General features: G+C 42.2%; 4 protein-coding genes across 7 annotated transcripts; 1 reads left to right on the top strand and 3 right to left on the bottom strand.

Moving 5' to 3' along the window:
- Positions 1-3,468: 3,468 nt before the first annotated feature.
- atf4a (activating transcription factor 4a) lies at positions 3,469-7,991 on the bottom strand. 2 transcript variants are annotated; one of them, XM_037078274.1, is made up of 4 exons: positions 7,826-7,991; positions 6,574-6,750; positions 6,131-6,439; positions 3,469-5,236 (listed from the first exon to the last, which is right to left on the bottom strand). In XM_037078274.1, the coding sequence occupies exons 2-4, from the start codon at positions 6,617-6,619 to the stop codon at positions 4,278-4,280; spliced, it is 1,314 nt and encodes a 437-aa protein (XP_036934169.1). In that variant the 5' UTR covers positions 6,620-6,750; positions 7,826-7,991; the 3' UTR covers positions 3,469-4,277. The 2 variants fall into 2 exon arrangements, with proteins under 2 accessions (XP_036934169.1, XP_036934222.1); XM_037078327.1 differs by having other exon boundaries at positions 3,469-5,233.
- Positions 7,992-8,993: 1,002 nt separating this feature from the next.
- LOC119008301 (apolipoprotein L3-like) lies at positions 8,994-14,901 on the bottom strand. 3 transcript variants are annotated; one of them, XM_037078447.1, is made up of 10 exons: positions 14,127-14,901; positions 13,707-13,917; positions 12,589-12,693; positions 12,275-12,382; positions 11,341-11,445; positions 11,217-11,256; positions 11,082-11,133; positions 10,632-10,761; positions 10,241-10,429; positions 8,994-9,778 (listed from the first exon to the last, which is right to left on the bottom strand). In XM_037078447.1, the coding sequence occupies exons 2-10, from the start codon at positions 13,713-13,715 to the stop codon at positions 9,347-9,349; spliced, it is 1,170 nt and encodes a 389-aa protein (XP_036934342.1). In that variant the 5' UTR covers positions 13,716-13,917; positions 14,127-14,901; the 3' UTR covers positions 8,994-9,346. The 3 variants fall into 3 exon arrangements, with proteins under 3 accessions (XP_036934342.1, XP_036934421.1, XP_036934511.1); XM_037078526.1 differs by having other exon boundaries at positions 14,453-14,901; XM_037078616.1 differs by lacking the exon at positions 12,589-12,693 and having other exon boundaries at positions 13,707-14,901.
- Positions 14,902-15,259: 358 nt separating this feature from the next.
- On the bottom strand, positions 15,260-17,531 carry rps19bp1 (ribosomal protein S19 binding protein 1). The gene is made up of 4 exons (XM_037078870.1): positions 17,339-17,531; positions 16,967-17,146; positions 16,148-16,245; positions 15,260-15,929 (listed from the first exon to the last, which is right to left on the bottom strand). Exons 1-4 carry the CDS (start codon positions 17,391-17,393, stop codon positions 15,780-15,782), a joined length of 483 nt encoding a protein of 160 aa, XP_036934765.1. The 5' UTR covers positions 17,394-17,531; the 3' UTR covers positions 15,260-15,779.
- Positions 17,532-18,204: 673 nt separating this feature from the next.
- On the top strand, positions 18,205-24,183 carry LOC119008421 (3-mercaptopyruvate sulfurtransferase-like). The gene is made up of 2 exons (XM_037078744.1): positions 18,205-19,174; positions 23,382-24,183. Exons 1-2 carry the CDS (start codon positions 18,595-18,597, stop codon positions 23,678-23,680), a joined length of 879 nt encoding a protein of 292 aa, XP_036934639.1. The 5' UTR covers positions 18,205-18,594; the 3' UTR covers positions 23,681-24,183.
- The last annotated feature ends 953 nt before the right edge of the window (positions 24,184-25,136 follow it).

Raw genomic sequence — 25,136 nt, 5'->3', positions numbered from 1 at the left:
TATTGTAAAGTTGTAATGAAACTTGGGAGCAGTCGCTCTGCACATTTTTCGGCCGACACGCGTCAACATGAGTGTCAGTCCAGTCTGTTCCTGGTGTGACTCTTCATCCATAAATAAAAGTTCATTTCACACACATAATGTATCAATATCAGCGTGACAGTATCCACAGCTCACACAAGGTTATCCAGCACGTGTTCCCTAATGTGTCCACAGTTTAAAATTGGCCAGGAATAGACCAGAGATCAGCCCACAGGCGGAATATCAGAATGTGCCAGATTGCTTTGCTATCACTGACTTACAGTAGAAAAAACTAAGAATAGCCGTACAGCCTTACTGGGTTTCACCCCTCGGTGAGCCGACGGCCATCAAGTCAGAGAATGTCATTTGAAATAAGGCTGAGGATTCTCTGAGCAGTCTAAACTTCAGGCTGTGCGAGTGAATTGTACCCTTCTAAGACCGGTTTTACTGGTTGGCTCCAGGCAGAATGTCTAAATAGATGTCACTTTTCAAGAGGGAAAAGAAATTAGAGGAGGGCTTAAAGATACGTACGCTACGTGGCCAGTTTAGAAGGTACACTGAGCTTAAACCAACGCAAAAGCACTTCAAGAAATCCAGTTGTCATGATAGAAGATATAATGACAAAATATTAGAAACACTTCTCATCACCACCAACTACAGCCTGCAAAAAGACCACAAAGTTAAACGTGTCAATCCAACACTTACAGAAGCCGCTTTGACTACAAAGCGGTATGTTTTGTGTTGTATGTAAATAGAACAGACCTCAGTTCAGACCAACTCAGTCATGACAAAGTAAGACACATGACTGCACACAAACAGATTCTGGTCTCACAGGGTCTTTGTCCAACGAAGGACACGACAGAAAATGACCCCGCGTCAACTCCGCCGTGCATAAATGAGCTGAATGAAACGGTTGTGATCCTGATTACTACGGACTGCAGAGGAATGTGACAAGACAGGAATAATCTGCAGGCTTCGCTCGGAGGCACCGCGCCTCACCCACGATCAGCTCGTGTGGTTAAAAACTATTTCTCTCCATCTGACGATCACTTCACAAACCTCTCAACCTTCGCAGGGCATGTTGGGAGTTTCCTCTCGCAGTAACCAGACTCCACACACACGTGAACTTCAGCTTCACCCCAGGTGTTTCAGATCATATCTCACGTGAGGATGACACTCTCTGTATCTCTTTCTCTAGAGCAGGATCCACCTGCCGCTGAGTAACACGTAAACGCACCTGGGTTATCAACCTGTTGAGAAAGAGATCATATTTTAGATCATTAACAAGGCAGGTATGAGTATTCAGAGTAGTGAGTGTGAGAAGAGTCAAAAAGTCAAAGTTATTGGATTTTCATGTTTGTGAAGTTTATATATAACACCTACATTTTAGATGGTTCACACAGCTTTGTAAAAGTAAAGTCCAACCACTTTTAAGCTACCAAAATAAAAGCATCTTAACTGATACTAAATGTGTTTTTTTACATCATGACTATTTAATGTTCGTTCATTTCAACTCAAGAGAGACAAACAAATGTTGCCGGGGATTGTTTCAAATATTAAAAAAAAAATCACCAGTTTATGTTGAAAATGAAGCACATTTCACAAAGTATATCTAAATGCAGTCATGCTCCAAACCTTGAAAACATAAAAAAAGAAGCATTTTCCAAACTTTAAAGACTTTGTTTGAACCTGACAAGAGGAAATCACAACAATTCAAAAACAGAGATCAGATTTAGTCATTTTATCAACTATTATTTCAGGTTTCAGGTGTTTACAGGTGTTCTGATGGAATTATTTGAAGGGAAACATGTAAGAGTCACAATAAAGTCGACTTTATTATCTTTGTCTCTCGGCCTGCAGCTGGTTCGCTCTTCTTATCTTTGTCTTCTCAGGACAGCGAGGCCTCGCTACTGTGGAATCTGCCAGGGAGGAGTGACTTGTGTGTGTGTTCGCTTCAGGGTTTATTTTTCTTTTTTACTGCTGAGACTAAATTTACACAGCTGCTTGACAGTAGTCAGCACACTGAGCTGACTCAACCACACACCCACACACACACACACACACACACACACACACACACACACACACACACACCCTGGTATCACTTTCAGGGATGCTACACTTGACTGTTTTTTCCTGAGGAGGCACAACAAATCATCAAACCAATCCTCACTTCAAATATTGCTGAAATAAGAAACACTATGTCAACTTATATACCATTTTGATATCAGTAACACAGGCTGTTCATGCTCTGAAGGTGGCTGATTTCCACATCTGTGGCACTGTGGACCGAAACATCTGTAGCTCAACCCCCCACATGTTGTGTTTCCTTCCATCCTGTGTCTTTGACATCCGCCTGCGAGAAGTGTGAGACTGGTCAGTGTCGCCTGGTTTCGCAATTACAAGGCCCTTCTCGTAACACTTATGCCCAGGTGTTTCTCGCTTTCGTCCCCCCACCTCTCCTTTCCTGACAGAAAAATGCAGATTTGGCTCCAGGCAGTGACACAGGGACTTCAGTTCTGCTTTTTGCACCTTAAAATTAACAAGTACTAACTTGTTTTCTAAGTCAGGGGAAACTTTACACACACACAAAGTGACATTTTGTGTGTGGGTTAATAAGAGTGAGTAAGATTCATAGCAGTCTTGAAGAATGACCGTCTAGTCTTGTTCCAGAATCTAATATATCTTGCAACCAACAGGTATGTTCCGGTCTTCCCTCCATCCTGTGTTCACACCCCTTTTCCTGGCACTGACACACAAGCTTTATTTCACTGCTGTTTAATTAACAAAACCAAACAAAGCTTAGACGCAGAAGCTGTGTGACTCATGTGTGGAACATGCAAATATTAGTACAGTAAACAGTAGTAAGGACAGACGGGGAAAGAACACTGAACATTCCCCTACACCTTCTCCAGTTGTATGTTTTATATTTCCCTTCTTCAAACCAGACTAATAATGCACACAAGTCATATTTAGAGCTTTAGATTTTACTGTGCTCATATTTGAGATTATAGGTTTTCCCCTTATACACAACATGTACTACTGTCAGCACAACTACATGTCAATACTTTTGATAGAAACCATATTTTGTTGTACATTCAGCAGGATGGTTTTCACACTTTTGTAATCATGCTACCTTCTTGGTTTATGTATCAAACATTTAATAACAGCTTAATACTTGCTTATATGATATAAACTAGCTGATAAATCATTCTATATGAATTTTGGAAATCAATTTATCATTAAAATACCTGGCACAATCATTCATTCCTTCTCAAACTGCAGCGTCTTATACCTTTAATGTTTAGATTTTCAGTCACTATGACAACCATCTTATTTTAACTGCTGACTGGATTAAAATTAGCAACATCAATGTTAAGTCCCGTATTTTCTGACATTTAGACTCCTGTTAATATGTTGATGTCAGTAAAGCACATCACACACACACACTTCACTTGAGCACTGATAGATGTTTATTAGAAAAAGATGAGCTTTTTTACAAGCCAAAAGAGTTGTGTTAAGACACTCCACACTACTCCAGACGTTATCATGTTTAATGCAGCATTAAATAACAAAAAGCCACGATCAGCAAGAAAAAGGAGGTGAAAACTATATACACAAAACAAAAAAGAAAACATGGTGACAGTGTAACATCAAGATTTCATTAATATGTTGAGGCCCCTTTCTGGACTTGAAGCTGTTAAGAAGAAGGTCATGGGGTGACACTGGGTTAAAGAGGAGTGGGTAACAACAAGGTAGACGTGGTATCTCACTTTAATGACACAAGAGTTTACTGAAGCTGTGCTTAGGTTTGGATATCGACTGATACTGTGAGGGAATATCTTGTCAAAAGGGTCACAAATACACTACACTATCGGGAGCTACGGTGAGTCATGATTCGCATGCCTAGTCTACAACGACAAATATACAGCCTGCCAGTTTGTACAAGTACTGCTATTAAGACAGGAAGTACATTATGGGGAACTAACAGGGGACTGGGAGACAAGCATGTACAGATGCTTCACCTGACTACCTCCCAGCCCCCTGCTCTACACTAATCTCATCAACTTTCAGAGGCTTTTCACCGTCCATCCAGCCATTCCCTCTTTCCTGGTCAGTAGCGAGTTTCATACATCCACCCTTGCATGCCGTTCTTCTAATCCTGAAGTGGACTTTGCTATGGCATGCGAGTAATGGAGTAGAAACACCGCAGTCACTACTCTGCAACAGCAGACTATGCTTTGCACACAATCTGGTTACTATGCCACTGAGCTCGTCTTTCCACGGCGGTGCTTACGGACTTCCTCCATCAGGTCCTTCAGGTACTGAATCTCTCGGCTGATGGATTCCGCCTTCTCCGTCAACTCATGGTTCCTCTTCTGTAACCCTTCGAGCTCTGTAGAAAGCAACTCCTGTTCGACCCTCTTCTTCTGTCTGTAGCGAGTGGCTGCTGTCTTGTTCTGCTCCATCTTCTTTATTTTCTTCTCCACCACCTTTGGAGCACCAGACACCGATTTGACCTTGGTCTTGGCAGAGGGGGAGGAAGAATCGGCAGGCTCTGGTTTGGAGTAGGGTTTGGTCCTGGAGGATCCAGCTGTTAAAGAGGGGGTAGGAGGAGGGGAGGGATGTCGAGTAGGTGAGCTTACAACTGACTCAATGCCGGAGTCGCTGTCGCAATCGCTTGATGAGGAAATTTGACTGGACTGGTCGGGGAGAGACATCAGGGAGGGCTCGTCTTTGTTGGTGAGCACCACCACAATGTGGCCAGAGGGGGGAAGAGAGAGCACAATGGGGCTGGTGGTCTGAATGCTTCCACTGGGATCTGGAATAATGGTGGCTGTGAGGGGTGTGGCTGTTTTCTCCACATCCAGGACATCGACTTCACTCCCCAGCTCTAATGTGTAGGCTGGAGAGGGGGGAGTTGGCAAGGGAACTGGGGAAGGAGGCTCAGACTTCATAACAACCTCCTGATGTGGACCCAACTCCATCTTCTTGGCCTCAGCTGCCACAGGGAGAGGGAGCTCCAGGGGCAGAGCGGGGATACTGGGCAGGGACAGGCCCAGCTCCAGATTCATGTGGGACTCTAGGGAGGCCAGGATATCCTCAGGGGAGCTGGGAGACTCATCAGAGGAGCAGGACCCAATGAGGGAATCCAGGTCAAATTCACTCAGATCAATTTTTTCTGTCACCCAGTCCATGCCCGCAAACTCATCATCTGCTGACAGAGAAGATGTATTCATTAATATTTGATGAAAAACAATTGTGATATACATCAAGTGATACACGCAAATCACTTCAAGCATTAAGAGTCCTATCTGGTGATCGATTTGCAAAAACTGCTGGAATGTATTTCACGTCATACTCAGTGCCTTAATAATAATGTATTCGATGATGACCTCAAGCACAAGTCACGTTTTGTACGCCTAGGACACGTGGAACCTTGAACTTGTACGCAGATGCTAAGAGCCACACTGATCTTCAAATTAATGACTGAGAACACTGCAACAAAGAGATGAGTCATTGTGTGCCTACACTTTACAAAACCAGTTCAAGGCAGTCTCAACTGCACACTAGAGCCACACCTGCCAGCTGCTACCCAATGACTGTTCTTCACAACACACCACACCTACCAGCTACTCATTTGCACCTTGAATGTGAGTCTCTCACAAAGTGTGTGGTGTGTAAAGGGACAAGAATGTTTGCCTTAATTTCTGACTACAGGAGTATCACAATGTGGCACCGGTTTAAAAAAAAAGAAGGGACATTGTGACTTTATACAAACCACAATTGAACATCTACAACGTGCTGCCTGCAGGGCACCATTACTGCTTTACCAACACAAAACCACCCACATAAAATATTTACAGCTGGCCTGAAAGCAATTTGCATTCCCAACTTCAATTTTAAAAAGGGGAGTGGTGGAAACATTCTAGCTCCCAGACTTTTTCCCCCACAGACGTTTTCAGCGTCATGTAATTTCACTTTGTAAATCGGCATCATTTAATTTAGAGCTAGATTTCACTCCATATCTTTATCCATTCTCATGCAATTTCTGCTCACCTCAACTGAAACATCCTGCTTTACAAACAAGGAAATCTCACTTCTCGCTCACCTTTACCATCGTCTGCTCCAACTTGGGCGTCGAGCAGGTCGCTGGCACCCAGCCAGGTGAGGGACAGGGAGTCCGCTCTGGCCTTGGTTCCCAGGAATGAGGACGTGGGAGGAGAGGGAGGTGGGGAGGCAGAGGAGTGTGGGGAGGACGACAAGGTCTGGTAGGGAGACAGGGAAGACGCATAGGAGGAGAAAGAGAGGGGGGGCGAAGCTGGTGCCTTCCCCTCTAGAGAGGAGGAGGGAGAAAGAGCTTCTTCTTCATCTTGGTCCAGAAGGGGCCCCATGGGGTCAGCCGTCAGAAACGAGTGCCCTGTGGACAAAGACGTCCACATTTAGTATCATAACATATTAGTATTTTCAAGTTCAGGTGTCAAGTTAATTGATTTGCCACACTTTCTAACTTGGAAGTAGTGTTTTGGGAACATTTGTCATCACAACACCAACCTAAGTACAGGGCCTCCACGTCCTCCAAGGCCAGCTGGAGTGTCATGGCTGCTGCTGGTCAGTGGTAGTCGTAAAAGGGTGAATAAAGACAGAGGAGTGTCTGCTGACGATAGGAAGTCGAGCGGTTCGGTACTGCTGTCGACTGCAGCAAAGCTGAGGGTGGTTGCTGAGAGAGACCTGTGTGAAAAGGAGATGCAGAGATGCGAGGCATGTTATGGAGAGGAAAAAAAGGACTACACAGTTTCAGCACTGATGTATTTCGGGTTTAATTTTCAGCAGAAACGTATTGACAGCTGCTGCCAAACTAATGAACATCCACCACTACACAACAAGCCTCAACAGGCATGTTTAATCTTAAAATAAGGGTATAGGGGAACAATGAATGAATTATAAATCACGTGGCTAGTGATACTTTGAAGGGATCCAACTACATCTATGTATATTTCAAAACCTCGCCATAGTGTTTGTACTTCCTGGAAAATATTTCGTGAACAACAGCCATCACGCAAACTTTCATATTAGCTGTGTGCTCAGGGTGTTAATGCTGTTAGCGCCTCTCATGAGGGGGAGGGGAGGCTAATTTTGGCTAATCTCTTTCTCTGAAGTGTCAAAGCGGCGTTGATGGGAAACGCCCCGCCCTCCACCGGGGGATAATATTACCTAATTTGGTCATGCTTTGCCGGTAGCCCCGCCCTCCTCAACGGCTGACGGCGAGGATGTGGGAGGGCAACCGCCATTTTCACAACAGAGCCATCTGTGCGAGGGCTGAGTGAAAAGGACAGTGCGCGCCATTTTGGACACGCCACGTTGTCAAGTGTTAAGTACACACAAACACTACCGATGTTGGGGAAAAAACTGCGAACAGCCTTGTTGTCGCTGTAAAAAAATATACACGAGAGGTTTAACAATGAGTCGCTTTCTACCGAGAAAAACGTTAAAACACAACGCCGACTACAAAAAGACAAGGACGAGAAACTGTCGCGCCGGCTGGGACCTACATTATCTACTTCAACTGACAGCCTGTAATCTGACACTACCATCAACCCCAAAACAGGAAATGAAGCTACACATCTGGAGCCAGCTGTAAATTAATCCTATCCGCGGTGTTGTGTGATACTGGATGACATCCAGCGGTCTCAACCGCACTCAACAAGTCTGTTAACTTTATCTACACTAGTCCGTGAAGTTGACATTTGTGCCGGTCGAAGCCAGACGCACTCGCGTTGGTGAAATGTATTGAAAAGAAACTTACGCCATTTTGCCAGAAATAGCCAGTGCACTTAGCCGCTGCACTGCCGGGTTTTTGCCGCTGCAAGGATAGCCGCACGCCTTCACTCTGCCATTTTAGCGCGGGAGATCGTCCACGGTGCGTCTGGGATTTCTGTTAATGTTGTGGGATCGAAGGACGGGCGGGCGAAGTGACGCTCTCATATATAGTGCCGAAACACCGCCGGCCGCATTCCTCCGCGGTATCACTCCGCAGGAGCGTTTGTTTCCGTTGTAAGCAGCAGCACAGATGGGAGGAGTTTTCTTTTCAGAAAAGTGAATTTACAAGCAACGACTAAACAAAGCCCCGTCCCGCTTGGTGAGGGTTGTAGCGTAGAGTTGACCCAAACACGCGAACCACCGCGATTGCTCCGCTCGACTCTTGCTTGCGATTGGTTAGATGTATAGAGCGTCTATACAGCTGACAAAATAGACCCATATGGGGCTTTAAGCACGAAGTGCCAAATGTAGGTCAAATCCAGAATGTAAACATTAAAGATGGAGCCGCTTTCTGACTCTTCTACAAATGTCAGTGTCGGATGAAGAGGCATAGACCTTAACTTAGATTACATAATACAACTTCAAGATACTTTTCCATCGTGAAAAAAAAGTATTTCAATGTAGATATAGCACTTTATTTTATTTTCCATGTGCAGTTATTTTTGAGGCATGTTTCTAATTAAATAGTCAAAACAGTTACATTTAGCCTGTTTGACTCCCCCCTGCATCCATCCATCTATCAAAAAACTACAGTTAATGATTCTAAAGTATTATTTATAGGCTTTTTTTAAAGTCACTAAATCATGTTGTTGTGTATAAATTAATGTTCATGATCTTTTCTTCACCATTTCTCCGGACTGTTCCTGCACCAGAGCTTTAGACTGTACTCTTATATCAGATGTTGGTATATTTCTGCATCAGTAACATTCAGTCTCTCTTGAGAATTCATTGCAGCTGTTGGTTAAACTCCATGAACCCGGCCATCATGGTTTACTGGGGTGAGAACCAGACTGCCCTCTGGTGGTTAGTTGTGTGTAGTGAAATGCATTTCAAATCAAGTCTTTTATGACAATGTGCAACAGCGCACCTAAATAATAAATAATACCAAATACTTAAACCTTGAGAGGTTAAACAAAACAAAGTTCACAAGTGTCTTAAAGGCAAAGATTTAATAGAAAATTCCAGATGAATAATATTAAAAAAAAGCATATTACAAAACCATACACACACATTTTTAATAATTATGTCTGGTCCAATTAAAACTTCAAGATCAGTTCCAGTCTGAAGATGCAACAACAGGAGGTTATACAGTAGACAACGTATGTCTTTGAAAAAATGAGATAAAGTAAAGTAGAATATACACATAAAAAGTTAAGTAGAAAAAATATCAGCAAAGAATGGTAATTTACATTTGGGCTATATAAATGTAAATATCTGACAAATTACATACGCATATAAAAGCATGAAGCTGAAATTAGTCAGAAAAGGTCCGTAAACTGAGAAACATTTACTCCACAGAAACTTGCGTACTGTACAAGTCTCTGAGTTGCATGAGCTCATCCAAAGCTGTATTGAGATCCTCTGAGAGGCTGCGGATTTTCCTCGCCAGCTTCGACTCGTGGCCCTTCTTCAGCTTATTACCATCCTTTCCCTGGATGAAGTGCATATCAAGGCCTAGTGCGAGGCCTTGCATCATCCCAGAGGCCTTACTGTTAGCCTCTATGGCTCTGGTACTTCCTCCTCCTGAAGTGGCGAGCTGCACCACCTTGGCCACCCTTGCCGAATCCTTCCTGGCTTCACTCAGGACGGACAGGTCATGCTGCTGTAGCTGCTTCATGCCCTCATCGATGAACTTCAAGCAATTCTGAATATCCTCCATGAGGCACTCGTACTCCTGGAAGGTCTTCTCTATTTTCTTCTTGTCCTGAGTGACGTTGACCTGGAGGAACAGATTTCAGGAGTTTTTGATCAGAGGCTTTTTTTTTGTTCTCTTCCTGCTCCATATCTGAATGAATGTCCCTTGTCTGTCAAACCTTGAGCATGATGTTTTGTTACCAGGATTCTTAGTATGAGGTAGTTATACTGGGTATTTATATATGCATATTCTTTTATATTTCTATTTTTATCTCTGTTTCATTAGTAGCTGGGATAAGGAGAAGGGATAGTTCAAACCTCTGAGTTTTTAACATTTTGTGGAAGTGAAGAAAAAATTACACCTCAAAATTAAAATTCATCATCTACTCTGTTTGCCTGGACATCCATATGTACAGTGGAATACAAAAGCTCAGATTTAATACACCATACCCTTGAAAGCATTGACAGTCTCTTTTGCCACCTACCAAACACAAACCACAAACAAAGCCAAAATGAACCGGTGGAGTGTGTTTTCACATCTGGTCACCTTGTTGGCGATGGCTGCTGATGCACCCGTGATGCCGCCGGCTGCAGCCACGCCGACCCCGACGGCGGTCAGAGCTAGTGAGGCTCCCAGTGTCAGTGGAGACAGGATCACCCCGGCTGCTGCTGCCACACCTCCTGCTACGGTTGTAGCCCCACCTGTGATGCCGGCGATCTTTGTACCCTTTGAAACCTTTAAAAGGGAATGCATCTGGTATAGTTTTCAAAAACGGCAAAAGTATTGGGACAGACTCGTCATGCTCAGTGATACATGATTGATCTGAATGAAACTATGATTGACAGCCATAATTCATTATTCTCAAAAATGGCTAACATTTTGATTATACTTAGATTGACTTGACCTGATGCCATTTTATCTCACTTGGTCTCGTTACCTTGTCCAAGTTGTCAGCAATGCAGAGCATCTCAGCAGTTTGTTCCTTCAGGTCGCCGCCACGTGCAGACAGCAGGAGGTTGTAAACCTGGATGCCCATGTAAAGGTGTTCAGCTTTAACACTGATGATCCTGCAATGTGTTGTGAAAACATTCTGAGTCAGCAACACCACCCAGCCAGGCTCCTAAAGGGCCTTTCATGTACATGTCGACCAACTGCTTGAAAAAAGATGCTTCCATCAGCCTCATATACACTTGATTTCTAGAGCCAGTTAGCAAATATGTCAAATGCTAACATGCTAAGCTAACACAGTGAACAAGGCAAACACAATGCCTGCAAAACATCCACCTATCACCTCTGGTATATTGAGCATATTAGCATTCTGACATTAGCGTTTACCTAAGAGCACCAACCTGCCTCAATTATAGAAATATAAAATGTAACAATTTACTTTGTTTCACTGTATCCTTTAAGTTTGAGGTCTTTGCACAGATCCTTCCAGGCTGTAAGGCAACGACACGGTAAGTTACCAAACACAAGAACGAACATCAAACATATCACATTTCAAACTGGTTTTCTGACTCACGTTTCACAGTCTTCCACCTCTCCAGCAAAGACTTGGTGTCCTGGTTGAAGAGGAGAGATAAAACGCAGCTTCAGTTATATCAGCTTGTTATGGTGAAATATCTGAGTGGTTGTGAAATAGTTACCAGGGTTTCAGGTTTGTCGTCAGCCTGTTCTTTTGGAGATCTTGGAGGAGGCAGAGGAGGAGGTGTTGCTTTACACTTATTATCAATCGACTGTTCAGCCATCACCTGAAAAAATGACAAACCATTCAGCTGTAAGTGAATCAAGAAATAATATATTTTTCGTGTGTGTGACAGGTGTTTGTAAAATAATTTCCACTCGACGATTCCTTATCCACTTTTTACTTTCACTTCAACTTTTTAATCTTATTTAAAAATCACATAGTTGTGATTTCGGCTGCTAGACACCTCTCAGTCTAAACCAAACACCCACCAACAACCACCAGTGCTGCTGAAAATCTAGACAGAAATATTCACGGACTGAGTCACATTCTACAGTTTCATTCATGTTATGTGCACAAAAGTAACTTGTTCCTTCCTCTCTCCTCACAAATGACTGATTTCTCTGGGTTTGAACCACATTCGGGATGAATGTTAGTGCACGACTCAACGAAATATACACCAAAGGTTTAGTCATTTTCAGACACTTTGACGCAGAAACGTTGCATGTTGCGTAATTCTCTCTGAAGCTAAATACAGGGCTTGTGGTTTTGCTTTGTTGAGTAAAATTGTTTGATTTTTACCACATCTAAACTGACTTTTTTCAGTTTTGTGTCATGTGTTTAGCAGTTAGACACACAACCAGAATATCTTGTGGTTTCGGTAGCTGTAAGACATCATGTCACTCACTAGGTTTGCTCATGCTGCACCTGGTAGAGACATTGAACGCTACTTGTCTACAAAATGTTGACTAAATCTTACTGCACATGCGATTTTGAGGTTTCTCTGTGTGCCTCTTGAGATTTCCTGATTTTTTCAGATTCCCTGATCACTCTACTGTTGCAGCGTGAACTAGGAGAGACAAAATCACAACTACTTTGAAACAAAAAAACATTACCGCCACTATTTCCACGTAGTCATTTTCAGACTCAAACCCTCCTGGACTCCTTTTGATGGTGAACTTCTTTGGTGCCACCGGTGGAGGAGCCGAGCCGACCAAACCTCCCTGAGTTTGAATGGGAATAAACAAACATTATAAATAAATATTATAATGAGTCTTTGTATCTGGCACAGTGTTTTGGTGTCAAAGATACAAAGACACATTCTGAGTCTTGTTCCAAAAACATATTCAGGCTTGTTGGGTGTTTGCAAATTCAATCTCATTAGTGTAAAACAGAACATTGCTGAATGTGGAGATCATTGAAGACCAACCTTAGAGGATCTTGTGGGCGACTGAGGGCCGGAGCTGCATTTTATCGGCTTGCTGCCCTCCGTTTTGTCTAGATGTAAAATCTGTGTCCTTGGCGCGGGAAGTGGCTGCCGAAAGAGAGGTGCATCACTCAAGCACTTATGTTGTACAGACTCTATCAATCAGGGCTGTGATCTAGACATCCTCACAAAACTGCTTTGTCGATTCTTATCAAATGCGTCGCAGTGTTTTCAAGCAGTGAGTAAATATGATGAAGACGAAACATTGTTAATCTGCATTCCTGATCTGAACACGGTTTGCTGAGGTTGAATCAAAGACAACTGAACTGTTAATTATCTTGCCAAGCAGGCCAGTGGAGACGGATCACATCTCTGGATGGCACACCCACGACCTGTTTACTGGTTTCACTTTTGCTTTGATTAATAATCCTAAATTACTGTCTAATTTTTACTTCTGCCAACGGGATATCAGGTAGAAATAACGTGACTGCAACCAACAACCTTAAAACACAAAGATAAAAATCAGATCAGATTTATAACAGATCCCCTCCAGATATACGGAATTTCTATAAACGGTTATATAAACAGAATTTCCTTAAATAATATTAAAGAGTTATATATATTAATATTAATAATAGTAATCTGTGTTTTGTTTCTTTTTTTCCTCATGAAAGTTCAAGGAACTGGTTAAAAGTGTGTAAAAAGCACATTCACTTCTCTAATCTATTAATATATGCAACACATGTGAAAGTGCCGGACAAAAGACTGAGTCATTCGCTGGTTTACACTGCACATTACATAAACTTGTTGTGATTTCACTGAAACCTGCTGAAACATGTCTTAACCTGAGAACAGGAATGTTGCTCCTTCAGCAGAACTACATTTTTTTTTTTTTTAAACCTCCACTGTATTCTGTGTCTGCAGAAATCTCAAAAATCTTAAAACAAAAATAATCCATGTGATCATCAGAGCTGCATATCACAACCAGAAACTCTTTTAATGTGCAATCACTCAAATTAATTTGTCCCAATGACATTTTGGTTAAAGAGTAACAAGGTTTAATTGTCAACGTAAAAATAGTTAATAATCGTCAAAGATGATTTAAATATCTTATTTCTTACCCGGGACATTGTTGTGCAACTTTCCCTGCTGTATCCGAGTCGTCCTGCGATCACTCTCCTCTGCTGCACTCTTTCATTTTCACCACCTATTCACTGATGCTAATCCCAAAACCCCAAACAGGTCAGACTTGAAAACATCTCAGATGGTCCAATTCATTCATGGCTGTGTCGAGCAGCTGCATTCTTCTTGTTTACGAGCCCGTTAAAAGATCTGCAGATTTTGGAATGAAGATTAATTCGCATTCTGCACATAACGAAGCTGATGGTGAGATTGCGTGACACAAGTGTTCATCCTTAAGTGATATAACTTTGAGTTATTGCAACCAACCACCAAACAGCAACTGCTAACACTTAAACAGGGTGTGTAGGTTTCACACCGATGCATTCAATGATTGTAAAGACTTTAAGGATCATTTTTACCCAAATTTAAGACAGATTTTCTTGATCGTTTTCAAGATTTATACTGATTTATACAGATACTGGCAGTAAAATCCTTATAGGCCAGAACAGCCTGCATAAAAATATAAACATAAAACATGTAAATCTAATCCCAATAATCCCAATGTCAGCTACTTCAACAATAAACCAATAAATAAATGCCTCTTCAGGGGACAATCAAACTGAAATGATTTCCCAGTGAAACAAAATGTCCAGGGGTTTGGGTTTCAAGGTGTTCAAGAATAAACAGTTTCCTCAGTGGAATGATGTTGGAGCTGCCAAGAACACACAACAGGGCCTAAACAGACCAGAGTTTCTGGCTGGCAATCTAAAGGGGATGAGGTTCTCAGCGAGGCAGGGGCAAAGGCAGGGGCAGGGGCAGGGGCAGGGGCAGGGGCAGGGGCAGGGGCAGGGGCAGGGGCAGGTCCTGGTCCTCTGGGTGCCGTTCCCCCACCTCTTCTAAGCCTTCACATAAAGGGCGTTGTCACACCATGATTGGCTGGGAGTGAAATGTCCCCAGCTGCTTCCACTCCTCAATCAGGAGTCAGTCTCCTCCACCAGGTGACCTGTATCTCCTGCAGTTAGTCCAGAGGAAAATCAGCCCAAGGATTATAGTTGTTAGAGTGAGTTATGTGAATCTAGTTTGCCAACAGGAAAGACAGTATGAGGTTCAGTGGTAGGTTTAAATAATGGTAACATCAGAAATGTGGATTTTCAGGCAGAATTTATATTCAGCTCATATTTATAAAAAGTGAATTTAAGACACTTTTAGAGGACCTGCAGTTAAAACTTAAATCTGTCTTCATCTGAACGTTAAAGCCTGTTGATTGATCAGTTAAACCTGATCTACTGGAGAGAGTTGAGTGAGCTGTGATCACAGTCAAATGAGTGCAAAGTCAACCGTTTTGAAACAGTGCGTGGAAATTTATTGCAAATACACAAAGAATGAAAATAACAAAGTCAACCTGTGTTTCTTGATACTGAAAAATATTTCAAGAAAATAAGAAACACCTTAATTTAATTAAATTCTAGTACAAACTGACTGGAGTTGTCAATGGACGACAACATCAGAGTAATACACTGAAGAATCAGAATATCAGTCAATTGTGGAGAAGTTAAATGATGTCAAGAAAATAAAGCTTTTATTGTGTCTATTTGTTTCCTCGACAATTCTGATGAAGGTTAATTTTCAGTATGTGAAAATGAAGTGAATGAAAAAAGGTGTGATAAGACGCATTGAGCAGTTTCTCTACATCATCAGGCACAGAGCATTTGAATAAGCTGCACTCTCTCTTGTAAAAGGACTAGTGACCAATGACTGGTTTTAAGGTGTTAACTAATGACACATAATGTCATATTATACAGTACAATATTTTCACCATTGACACATTTTGGAGAAAAAAATCTTGGCAGGAAAATGCTGCATATCCCATGTCCCCTGAATGCATCAGTATGTGTCTGTACTCATAACATCAGCACAGATTGAACTGGTACAAATATTTCTCCTCTGAAGTTTCTTGTCCGATTGTTGAGCTGATTGAAGTTGAACCAACATCCAGAAATCCAAGTGGATCCACAAAACGCAGCCCTGGTGTTTCCGCTGTGGCTGCAGTGTCTGTTGTGTGTCCGTGCACTTTATTTCTTCTCCTCGACCATCCTGCCAAAGTATTCCTTCTGGAACTGCTGGAACTCCTCCTCTGTGAACAAAGACTCCGGCTCCTTGGCCTTCTTGGCGGGTCGCTCCGGGCGATCTCTGGACTGTCTCCCCGTGTTGTGGTTCAGGATCTTTGTGAAACACAGAGCAAGTCAGGACCTCACAGTAACAAGAAGGAAAATGATTAAACAATACATGAATCTCTGATGAATTATCATATTTCTGTCAGATCTTTCTGTAACTGTACTTTAAAACTACACATGAAAAGCCATGTGTTGGAATTGAACATAAATTAATCATCAATACAGATAACAGCTGTAACAGGTGAGTGATCGCCGCCTTTTCTTACCTTCAAAGTGGCAGAATCTGTTGCTTTGTAGCCAGTTTCTAAAAAATACTTGAGGTTATCACTCAGGTGGCTCTTCCCCTGCTTCTTCCTGAACTCCTCTACAATAAACACCAGAGAAGAAGAGACAGAGCACGTTAAAAGCAAGGTATAACAGAACTTGTAAAACAAACACCAGAGAGCTGCTAGTCATGCCATCGCATCAACAATTAATACTGTCACGATAAAAGGAATCAAATTATTAAATTTTTTTTCTTTAATTGTCACCTTGATGTGACGGTATTAGGGGAGGATGGTTTATCAGAATTGGCATTTTTGTGCACTTGTTAAAAGTTGGTAACTCTACAACTGTAGGTTTTTCTTTTCCATCAGAAAGTGCTGAAAAAAGTGGCAAAAACACTTCCTGGATCTGTCCCTTTGTCCAGATCTACACCAAAAGTTAATGAGGTTTAATCTGGTTGGAGACTCAACCTGTATCCGAGTTTCGTGAAAATCTACTCAGTAGTTTTCGCGTAATTCTGCTGAAAGACCAACCAAACAACCAACCAATAAGTGGGAACACTTGAAAACATAACCTCCTTGGCAGAGTTAATAATGTTAATGTTGTTGACTGTCCCTAATATTCACAATAAACACTGACGATGAAGTGAACTAAAGCTTTAACAGCCTGAGAATCTACTGTTTGATATGGTTTCAATACAGATACAGATCCTTAAACTTCAGTTTAGTCAGCATTGTCATTATCAACATGACGATTAGAGATAAAATGCTTCTCAAACAGCCCGTGTGAGAGATGTACTGTGCTGTGACGAGCACACTGACCCACTGCAGACTTGATCCTCTTGTCTTTGACTGTAGCTTTGCTCTTGCCGGGACCCAGACGACCCTGCAGCCTCTTGACCTGCTTGGTGACTCCCTGCCGGTTTGTGCTCACCAGCTTCATCGCCGTGGCCGAGCTGGGTGTCTGCTGCTGCTTCTGCTTCTTCTTCGCTTTACTGGCATCTGGCAGGACACAGAGGCAAGAAGACATCGATAATAAGAAACAATAACTGTAAATAAAGTAACAAGAGAATTAATTTGTCAGTTTCCTGTCTCAGTAAACTGCAGAGATGCAACAGAACAGGGTGACAGAAGACCCCGATGCTAATGTTAGCCACCTGTATTTTAGCTAGCATGCTAAAAGACTCGACTGACCTTTAACATCGTCGCTCAGCAGCTCCAGTCCTCTCCTGATCAACGACGCCGACATCCTGATTTAATAATGCGAGGTTTGGTTGAGCGGAAAACAAAGCTACATTGATTAGAAACTTCCTCCAACTCTGAGCAGCAACGTGTGAGACCGTCAACATCCGGCGAGCGAGTCTTGTGCACCACTTAAGAGCACCCGGGTGGAAACAGTCGAAGGTACGTGGAGCGGGAAGTTCCTGCAGCTCCTGTACCGATCCCACTTCACTTTAATTACTACTACTACTACTACTACTGATATTATTATTATTATTATTATTATTATTATTATTATTATTATTAATAATAATAATAATAATAATAAATTCTTCTTCTTCTTCTTCTTCTTCTTCTTCTTCTTCTTCTTCTTCTAACTATTAACTACTAACTATATAACCTATTTGGAGCATTTGTAGAAAGATAGAAAAATGCCAGTTTCAAAACCTAGAATGTAACTATCATCCTGCTACTTTACACTTCCATTCCACTCAGTTTATTTGATTACTTTTTTTTAATACTCAGATTACCCAGTATTACTTGTGACGTGCGTGGTTTTGTATTGTTCTGGGCAGACTACAGACAGAGAAAGGATGCTGAGCCAAAGCAAAACACATTTTAAACTTGACTAATTTGATGGCAATCGGACTAATAAAGTTGTCCAGCACTGTGTTAAAATTACAGGCTTGTTTTTAATGGTGCAGCCAGAACCAATGTGGAGACGAATGCAAATACCTTGGAATTAATAAACTCACATTATGCTGTTTCCAACCTAAATAATAATAATAATAACAATAATAATAATAATAATAATAATAATGATGTGCCTGAAGTCACAAATTAATGAGTGTCACAAGTAACATCTGAGCTCGGACAGAGAAAGAGAGAAGGTCTGATCGGCTCCTTTGTTATTAAACGGCCTAGTTGGACTAATATTTAATAATATTTCTACGAGACGTACTTTGATTTAAATATGTTACCGCAGTGTTTACAGACTTAAACAGCCTTAAACAATAGCTGCTCAGTAAAGTAATCACATTACTGTAACGCGTCACCGCCTCCATTCACTTCCAGCTGTTGCAAGGTGAAACTGGGGGCGTGTGTTGGTCGTTGCGCGCTCTCTCTCCTCCATTAGTACCCTTGCTCTCTCCACCACTCCCAACCTTTGGCACAGGACTGGGTCCATCCACTGTCAACTCTGCAGCCTGTCTACCTCTGCAGAATTAATCATGGCGCTTCAGGCGAGAGCCTTGCTCTCCTCTAAATGGCTCGCCGAGGCTGTGAAGGTCCAGGGGAAAATGCGCATCTTGGACACTTCTTGGTATTTGCCCAAACTCCGGCGCAACGCCAAGAGCGAGTTCAAGAAGAGGCACATCCCGGGCGCAGCTTTCTTTGACATAGACCAGTGTTGTGATAAAACCTCTCCCCTGGACCACATGCTGCCGTCAGAGAAGATTTTTGCAGACTATGTCGGGAATTTGGGAATAACGAGCGACACGCACGTCGTGCTGTACGACGCCAGCGAGTACGGCGCGTTCTCTGCGCCCCGCGTGTGGTGGATGTTCCGGGTGTTCGGGCACAGCGCGGTCTCACTGCTCAACGGGGGGCTCAGGAACTGGGAGCTGGAGGGTCGACCTGTGAGTGACAAGTACGTCAGACCAGCACCGACCGAGTTTAAGGCCTCCCTGAACCGCTCCTGGATCAAGACCTACGAGGACCTCCTGGATAACCTGGACACCAAACAGTTCCAGGTGGTGGACGCCAGGCCTCCAGGCAGGTTCAGAGGACTGGACCCTGAACCCAGAGACAGTGAGTAATGTTCCTGATCAGTCTGAGTAATGGTGATGACACTCCTGCAGCCTGGAGTGAAGCAGGAAGCAGCAGCCAGACTGAAAGCAGCGGTGCAGCCCTGATCACCACCAGCCTCAGCGTCATTAACACGTCATTTCACTAACAGTGTGTCTTATGTACATGCAGTAGGCTTTATATAGAGAGATTTTTTATATAAATACTACTTATACAAATGTATAGGTAATGTCTATGATACAAGGAAAGTATTGGCCTCCACATGAAGAGGTTACATGACAAACAGAGGTCACCTTTTAGAGAAACAGACACTTTATTTATCGTCTTTGGAAACATAAATAACATTACTACAGATTCCACTGACAGGAATTTAATTTAAAAAACAAAACAAAAAAGCAGAACACAAATGTTTCTCCTGCGGTTAATTATCACAAAAGTCAGCATAATGTGAAGCGTCGCCAGGCTTTCATTCCAACAGAGAAGCATGTCAGTCGTGTCAGGGTTCACACTGATCCCCTGAAATACTTTGCTGCTCCGATTTCTTAAAATAAGGGATAAAAGAGCCCCATCATCTCTTGTTTTTCCTTACGAGAATACGTAATCTTTTCTCAGGTTATACATGTTGACAGCTCTGTTAAACTTTTACAGATATACTTGGTTTATTTGCATTTTTCCACAGTGGTGCCATCACACATTTTGCCTGAAACAAACATAAATCTACACAGATTCCAAAGTCAGCTTTAGTTAAATTTCACTTTTTTAACAACAGTAGGTCATGTCTATACCCCCCAAATAATCCTCATTTCTTTTAACATGTAATAATAATTAATTATTATCCATTACTGATTTGTAGTTTGGGGTGCTAATGTCATCATTGACATTTTAGTCAAGAAAATCTTGCAGACAGCAATAAAAACAACGTTTGTTCCGCTGTGTCTCAAAAAGACGACTTAGATAAGCCATAAAACATTCATTTTAACCACAAAGTTTAATGAAACAAACACACAAACAAACAACTAACAATCAAAATGTCCTCTAATGTCTTCTCTTGTCCATGAATATTTTCTTTTGTGTGTCTTTCTCCATAAAAACTATGTTTCATTGACGTCAAGATGATGTCAGGTATTCCATGTCAAGCTGCTTATCTCTTGGTCTCATAGCGGGGATGAATGACATTCGATTTTTGCAAAATATTCAAACTTATTTATCCCAATGACCAAAGCTGATCTGGTACATTTGTTCTTCACCTGTAGTGGAATGAATATATCATCATTCCTTCTCTCTTGTCCCACTGAAGGTGAAACTTTAGCTTCATCTCACCCACCTGTATATCGGCAAAGAAGCTGATGTCAGACTGATGCTTATATTTCCTTTTAAAGCCTTTGACAGCTGATATTGATGACACGCCGCTATAACTGTGAATTCCAAACTCATGGGGACAACGTGACTGTTGATCACTGTTGATGACTCAGATGAACAAAGACAGCCTTGACACTGGTTTCTGTCACCGTTTGATTTACGATCACACCCGAGCCACCTCATTCAATTATGTGCCAACAGGAATGTACTGGGCAGAAGATCGTCACTGCGTTGGTTCCATTTCAGCAGGAACATGCTGAGTAGAAGTTTCCGTAAAGCAAAGGTTGTCCATATGATAAGTCATGCAGTCAGGTCATCAAGCTGACTGTTTAACGGCTTCTGCTGTCAGTAACATATTAGCTAAGACCCCACAGTGAGGAGGAGTAGGAGAAGAGAGGCCGGTATATCAGTAACTTATCAATATGTGAACAAAACGCTGTGATCTTTACTTGCCTGTATTTCACTGTCCCAAGAAGAAAGATGCTTTAATCAGCCGTCACTGATTGGACACTGTTGGTTCATTCATTCATTGATCAGATCACACAGGGACTTTGTGATGAGTGTCAGGTGATGTTGTGTCACATCAGTCGCACACAGACATGAAAATGTGTCAGTATGTTGTGATGTAAAGGAAACTTTTGTGCACGCTCAGGTCTTGATAACCTGGAAAACAGCTCAAACTAAATGACCATCATGATATTAATGAGTGTAACTGGTTATTGTGGCACATGATGCACAGTTGATGCTCAATGGAGTGAATTATGTCCAATTGTAAGGGGCAATTTGTAGGATATTATCAGAATTTTAGTATAAAACATAGATAAAAATAGCAACTTATACTGTCAACAAAGTCAGAAGAAGCAACAGTGTTGATGTTGTGTTAAAAACATCTGTATTGAGTTTCAGAGACGTCTCGCCTGTAGTCTCAGCTGGGAGACTTCACAGAATAAACCAGTAATGTCAAGAAAGGAAAAACTATTTTCTTACTAAACGGAAAAATACAACTTCAAGTACAATTGAAATACAGTTAAGAACTGAAGTGCAAGGGGATTTCCCTACAGACCCGGAGCTCTCACTGATCTCATGCTTGTAAACATGAATACAAACGTTTTTGGGCCATTTATTAGTTTGTTTTTTTCCCCCGTATAGTTTCTATACAGTTTTTACATAACGTGACACTACGTGAACTACTGTTTGTGCTCCGTGACTTACAACACAAATTACTCAGCATAATAATCGGAAGTCAGAGTCATTGCGGTCATTGCAAAATGATCAGTGGCTCACCGCCCCGCTATTCATCTTCTCTTCAGTCTGTCTCACTCACACTGCACTTCTGCTTCGAAACCATATCACATCTTCCTCTTCATCGGAACCTTCCTATAGACGCAACAGCTCTCGACTACCATGTTAATGTGATGTAATGCTTCTCCATCCTATTCATTCAAGTTTCAAAGTAAATTCAGCTTTGTTTTATAACAGTACTTCGAAAATGAGATGTGGGTTGAAGGTTTAAGACAGAAATATATGGAAGGATGTATAATGAGCCATACAATAATAAAACTTCTTCTATATGTATGAGGATGAAAGAGGAGTTAAAGCAGCTCTCACAGAGGAAAAACATTTTTTGGTATTTGTGAGCAAAAAGGACAAACAGAACAAACAGATGGTTTATAATAACAAACTGTTAGAAAGAACTGATCTGTAACTATTGTGCCCCCACAACTGAATCAAAATACAATTCAAGTGGCAGCCGAGTCTCACTCTGTGGCAGGTTTGGTTCTGCGTGGCCGAGGCATGCAGTGGAAAAAAAACTGTAATGGACCTCGGAGTCCGTGACTTCCCCGTACGAAGGCTTTTTACAGAGTTTACTCTGGACAAACACGCAGCAGGCCGGCAGCATCACCGAACAACACAAACACATAAAGAGAGCGAGTGTACAGGACCGTGTGTTTTAACAACAGGCACTGACCCAGTTTGCTCACACACACACACACACACACACACACACACACTGAGGAGGGACAGTAGAAGTAGGTTGTAGCCTTACGTCGATCTTTACAGATTGCAGAATGTATTCAGTGATAAGACGCCCATTGTACGTGCCTTATCTTATTCCCTACTCTTCTCACTTACTCACTCGCTCACACACACACACACACCCAGACTGTATCTGCATACATGCGGCATCTACACACAGTAACACACACAGGAAAACTTTGATGTGCAGTCAGAGTTCCCAGTGAACTTTGGCCTCTGACTGCTGCCACTGAAAACAGAACTTTTCCACACGGTGAGGACCAGAGTTCCTCTTTTTGGTTTTTTTTTTTTCAAATTCAGTTAATGGTTTTGCATGATAGATTTCTCATGTGTATTATTTTGGAGCAGAAGTTGACTGGATTTATTTTTAACCAGCTGATTTAATAACAGTGTTTTGCAGCAGGAAACAGTCGATAGCAGGTTGAGTTGAATATATCTGAGCGTCTGCAGCTGCAGTGATGTAACTCGTCTTGTGCCCTGTGACCCTCTAAGTCTGCCCGATGCATGCAGCGCTCACAGCTGCACGTTGTGTTTACATTGTGTGTTTGCTGCCAGACTGGAGCCAGCGCACGAGTGAAACTATGCGGACTGGACAACAAATATAGAATCCATGACAGAGACTGTGTCGGAGGGTGATGCAGATGCAGACCCTGAATTGAGAGTGTCAAAAAAATCCTGATCATTACGCGCTTCTTCTTTATTCCACTTGATGTTTATGTTGACCGGTCTATCACCTGGAGTTGTTGGTTACTTGAAGGGTCTAAATCATAGATAAAACTCTCCTCTCATTCCGTTCTCTCTCTCTGTTTTACAGATACGGAGCCGGGCCACATCCCCGGTTCTGTCAACGTGCCCTTCCACTCCTTCCTCTCCCAGTCGGGTCACTTCCTGCCCAAGGAGCAACTCCAGGCTCTTTTCACCCGAGCTGGCGTCGACCTCAGCCGCCCTGTCTGTGTGCTGTGTGGCTCGGCGGTGACCGCCTGTCATGTGGCACTGGCGGCCCACGAATGCGGGCACGCCGGGGTGTCGGTGTACGACGGCGGGTGGTCGGAGTGGTACACCCGCGCCGTGCCCGAGAACGTCATATCTGAAGGACGGGGGAAACATCTGTGATTGGTTCACGGGGGTGTGGTTGGGAAAAAAAAACTGGATCAGACTGATTCTGGACGTCAGGAAGAGACAGATGATGTTCTTTGCTTTTGTTTTGTGTGATAAAGTTTAAAGGAATAACTTGACATTTTGGGAAATTTCAATTGGTAAAACTGCATCTTTGCTTTCTTGGTGAGAGTTAGAGATGAGAAGATCGATACCTCTGCTATGTCTGTATTATAAATACAAAGCAACAGCAACATCTTAGCTTAACCTTAAAAAGTGGTACGGATCTTCTCATTCAGTTGTTGGCAAAAAAGCAAATCATGTATTTTTCCAAAAAATGCTAAACGATTCCCAGAACAAGGGGGGGTTTCATCCCAATCACATTGATAGATGTCTTGACTATGGAGCCAGCAATATGTGAACACTAAACTTGACTTTTTAATTTCCTCTGAGACTGGAAAATGTTTGTTTACAGCTGTAATACTCACGTTGGAATAAAAAAAATAGAGCTGCACTTTGAATCACAATGAGTTGGGAGTCGTTGAAATCTCATCAGAATCAAATATTCGTCCCACAATCGGGGACATTTCTGTGTCACAGTAATATTACAATAAACAATAATAATATTCAAAAAAATAAACAATATAATACCAGGGTATATACGTATATTGTACAATATGAACAGTGTTATTATAAACAGTCCGACCCTCATGAAATGTGTGTGAGTTTGTATCTCTGGAGAGGTTTTAGCTCTTTTAGCTCGAGACATTCTGAGTCTGACAAGTCAGACTTCACACCTTTGATCTGAATATTCAGAGAGCTGATTCCAAGAAAAACACCAAAGCCAAAGTGACTAAACTTATAAACTGGGAAGTGACGCAAGTCTCTTTAAAGCCATTTCTGCTTTTTTTTTGTTTTAAGTCTCCTGTCAGTCATTTCTGAGAGCCACAAACAACTACTCTCCTCCTCAACTGTGCGGTTTTCAGCTTGAGGGAGTAGTCGACTTGCCCGAGCCCAAACTGGTGAGTGTGCTGATCTGATAATGAAATTATTTCTGTTATCTCGCTGTGAACACGAGGTCCACTGGTGCTGCACAGCAGCACTACACTGCCAGAAATGTCTCAGTTTGATACAGTTTTGTTACTGAGTCTTAAATATTAAATAATAATGATAAATATTAATCACAGAGACATTGAATGTACATTGATATATATATATATAGGTGTGAGGCTAAAAAGGTTTTTTTTTTAAATGTTTTTTATTGGTCATCAGTCACCAGGGATCATAGGAAGGTTTTTTTTTGTTGCTGTTCTGCTGTATTTATCGGGGTGAACTTGACATCAATGGCCGTCGGGTGACGTGCAAAGAGTCTGCCACCGCACAACGAACAGAGATGTGAGAGCAGATGTTACCGGGGCAGAAGTTTCACATGTGTGTGTCGGTTTACCAGAAGTTTAAGTTCAGTGTGGCATGA

Source organism: Acanthopagrus latus, chromosome 1 (assembly GCF_904848185.1).
Source record: "Acanthopagrus latus isolate v.2019 chromosome 1, fAcaLat1.1, whole genome shotgun sequence".
In the NCBI taxonomy this organism is placed as follows: Eukaryota; Metazoa; Chordata; class Actinopteri; order Spariformes; family Sparidae; genus Acanthopagrus; species Acanthopagrus latus.
The sequence above is the reverse complement of the archived record's forward strand: the minus strand, read 5'-3'. Positions and strand labels throughout refer to the sequence as shown.

Excerpts from the sequence above, each read along its gene's own strand:
- atf4a (XM_037078274.1), bottom strand. The coding sequence starts at position 6,619 with ATGACACTCCAGCTGGCCTTGGAGGACGTGGAGGCCCTGTACTTAG. Across the intron at positions 6,440-6,573 it reads CGTGGAGGCCCTGTACTTAG|GGCACTCGTTTCTGACGGCT; the intron begins GTTGGTGTTGTG and ends CTTTGTCCACAG. Across the intron at positions 5,237-6,130 it reads TGGAGCAGACGATGGTAAAG|CAGATGATGAGTTTGCGGGC; the intron begins GTGAGCGAGAAG and ends CTTCTCTGTCAG.
- LOC119008301 (XM_037078447.1), bottom strand. Across the intron at positions 11,446-12,274 it reads ACTACGTGGAAATAGTGGCG|GTGATGGCTGAACAGTCGAT; the intron begins GTAATGTTTTTT and ends TCATTTTTTCAG. Across the intron at positions 11,257-11,340 it reads ACGACAAACCTGAAACCCTG|GACACCAAGTCTTTGCTGGA; the intron begins GTAACTATTTCA and ends CTCTTCAACCAG.
- rps19bp1 (XM_037078870.1), bottom strand. The coding sequence starts at position 17,393 with ATGTCGGCGTCGTTGATCAGGAGAGGACTGGAGCTGCTGAGCGACGAT. Across the intron at positions 17,147-17,338 it reads GCTGAGCGACGATGTTAAAG|ATGCCAGTAAAGCGAAGAAG; the intron begins GTCAGTCGAGTC and ends GTGTCCTGCCAG. Across the intron at positions 15,930-16,147 it reads CAGATTCTGCCACTTTGAAG|ATCCTGAACCACAACACGGG; the intron begins GTAAGAAAAGGC and ends TGTTTCACAAAG.
- LOC119008421 (XM_037078744.1), top strand. The coding sequence starts at position 18,595 with ATGGCGCTTCAGGCGAGAGCCTTGCTCTCCTCTAAATGGCTCGCCGAG. Across the intron at positions 19,175-23,381 it reads GGACCCTGAACCCAGAGACA|ATACGGAGCCGGGCCACATC; the intron begins GTGAGTAATGTT and ends TCTGTTTTACAG.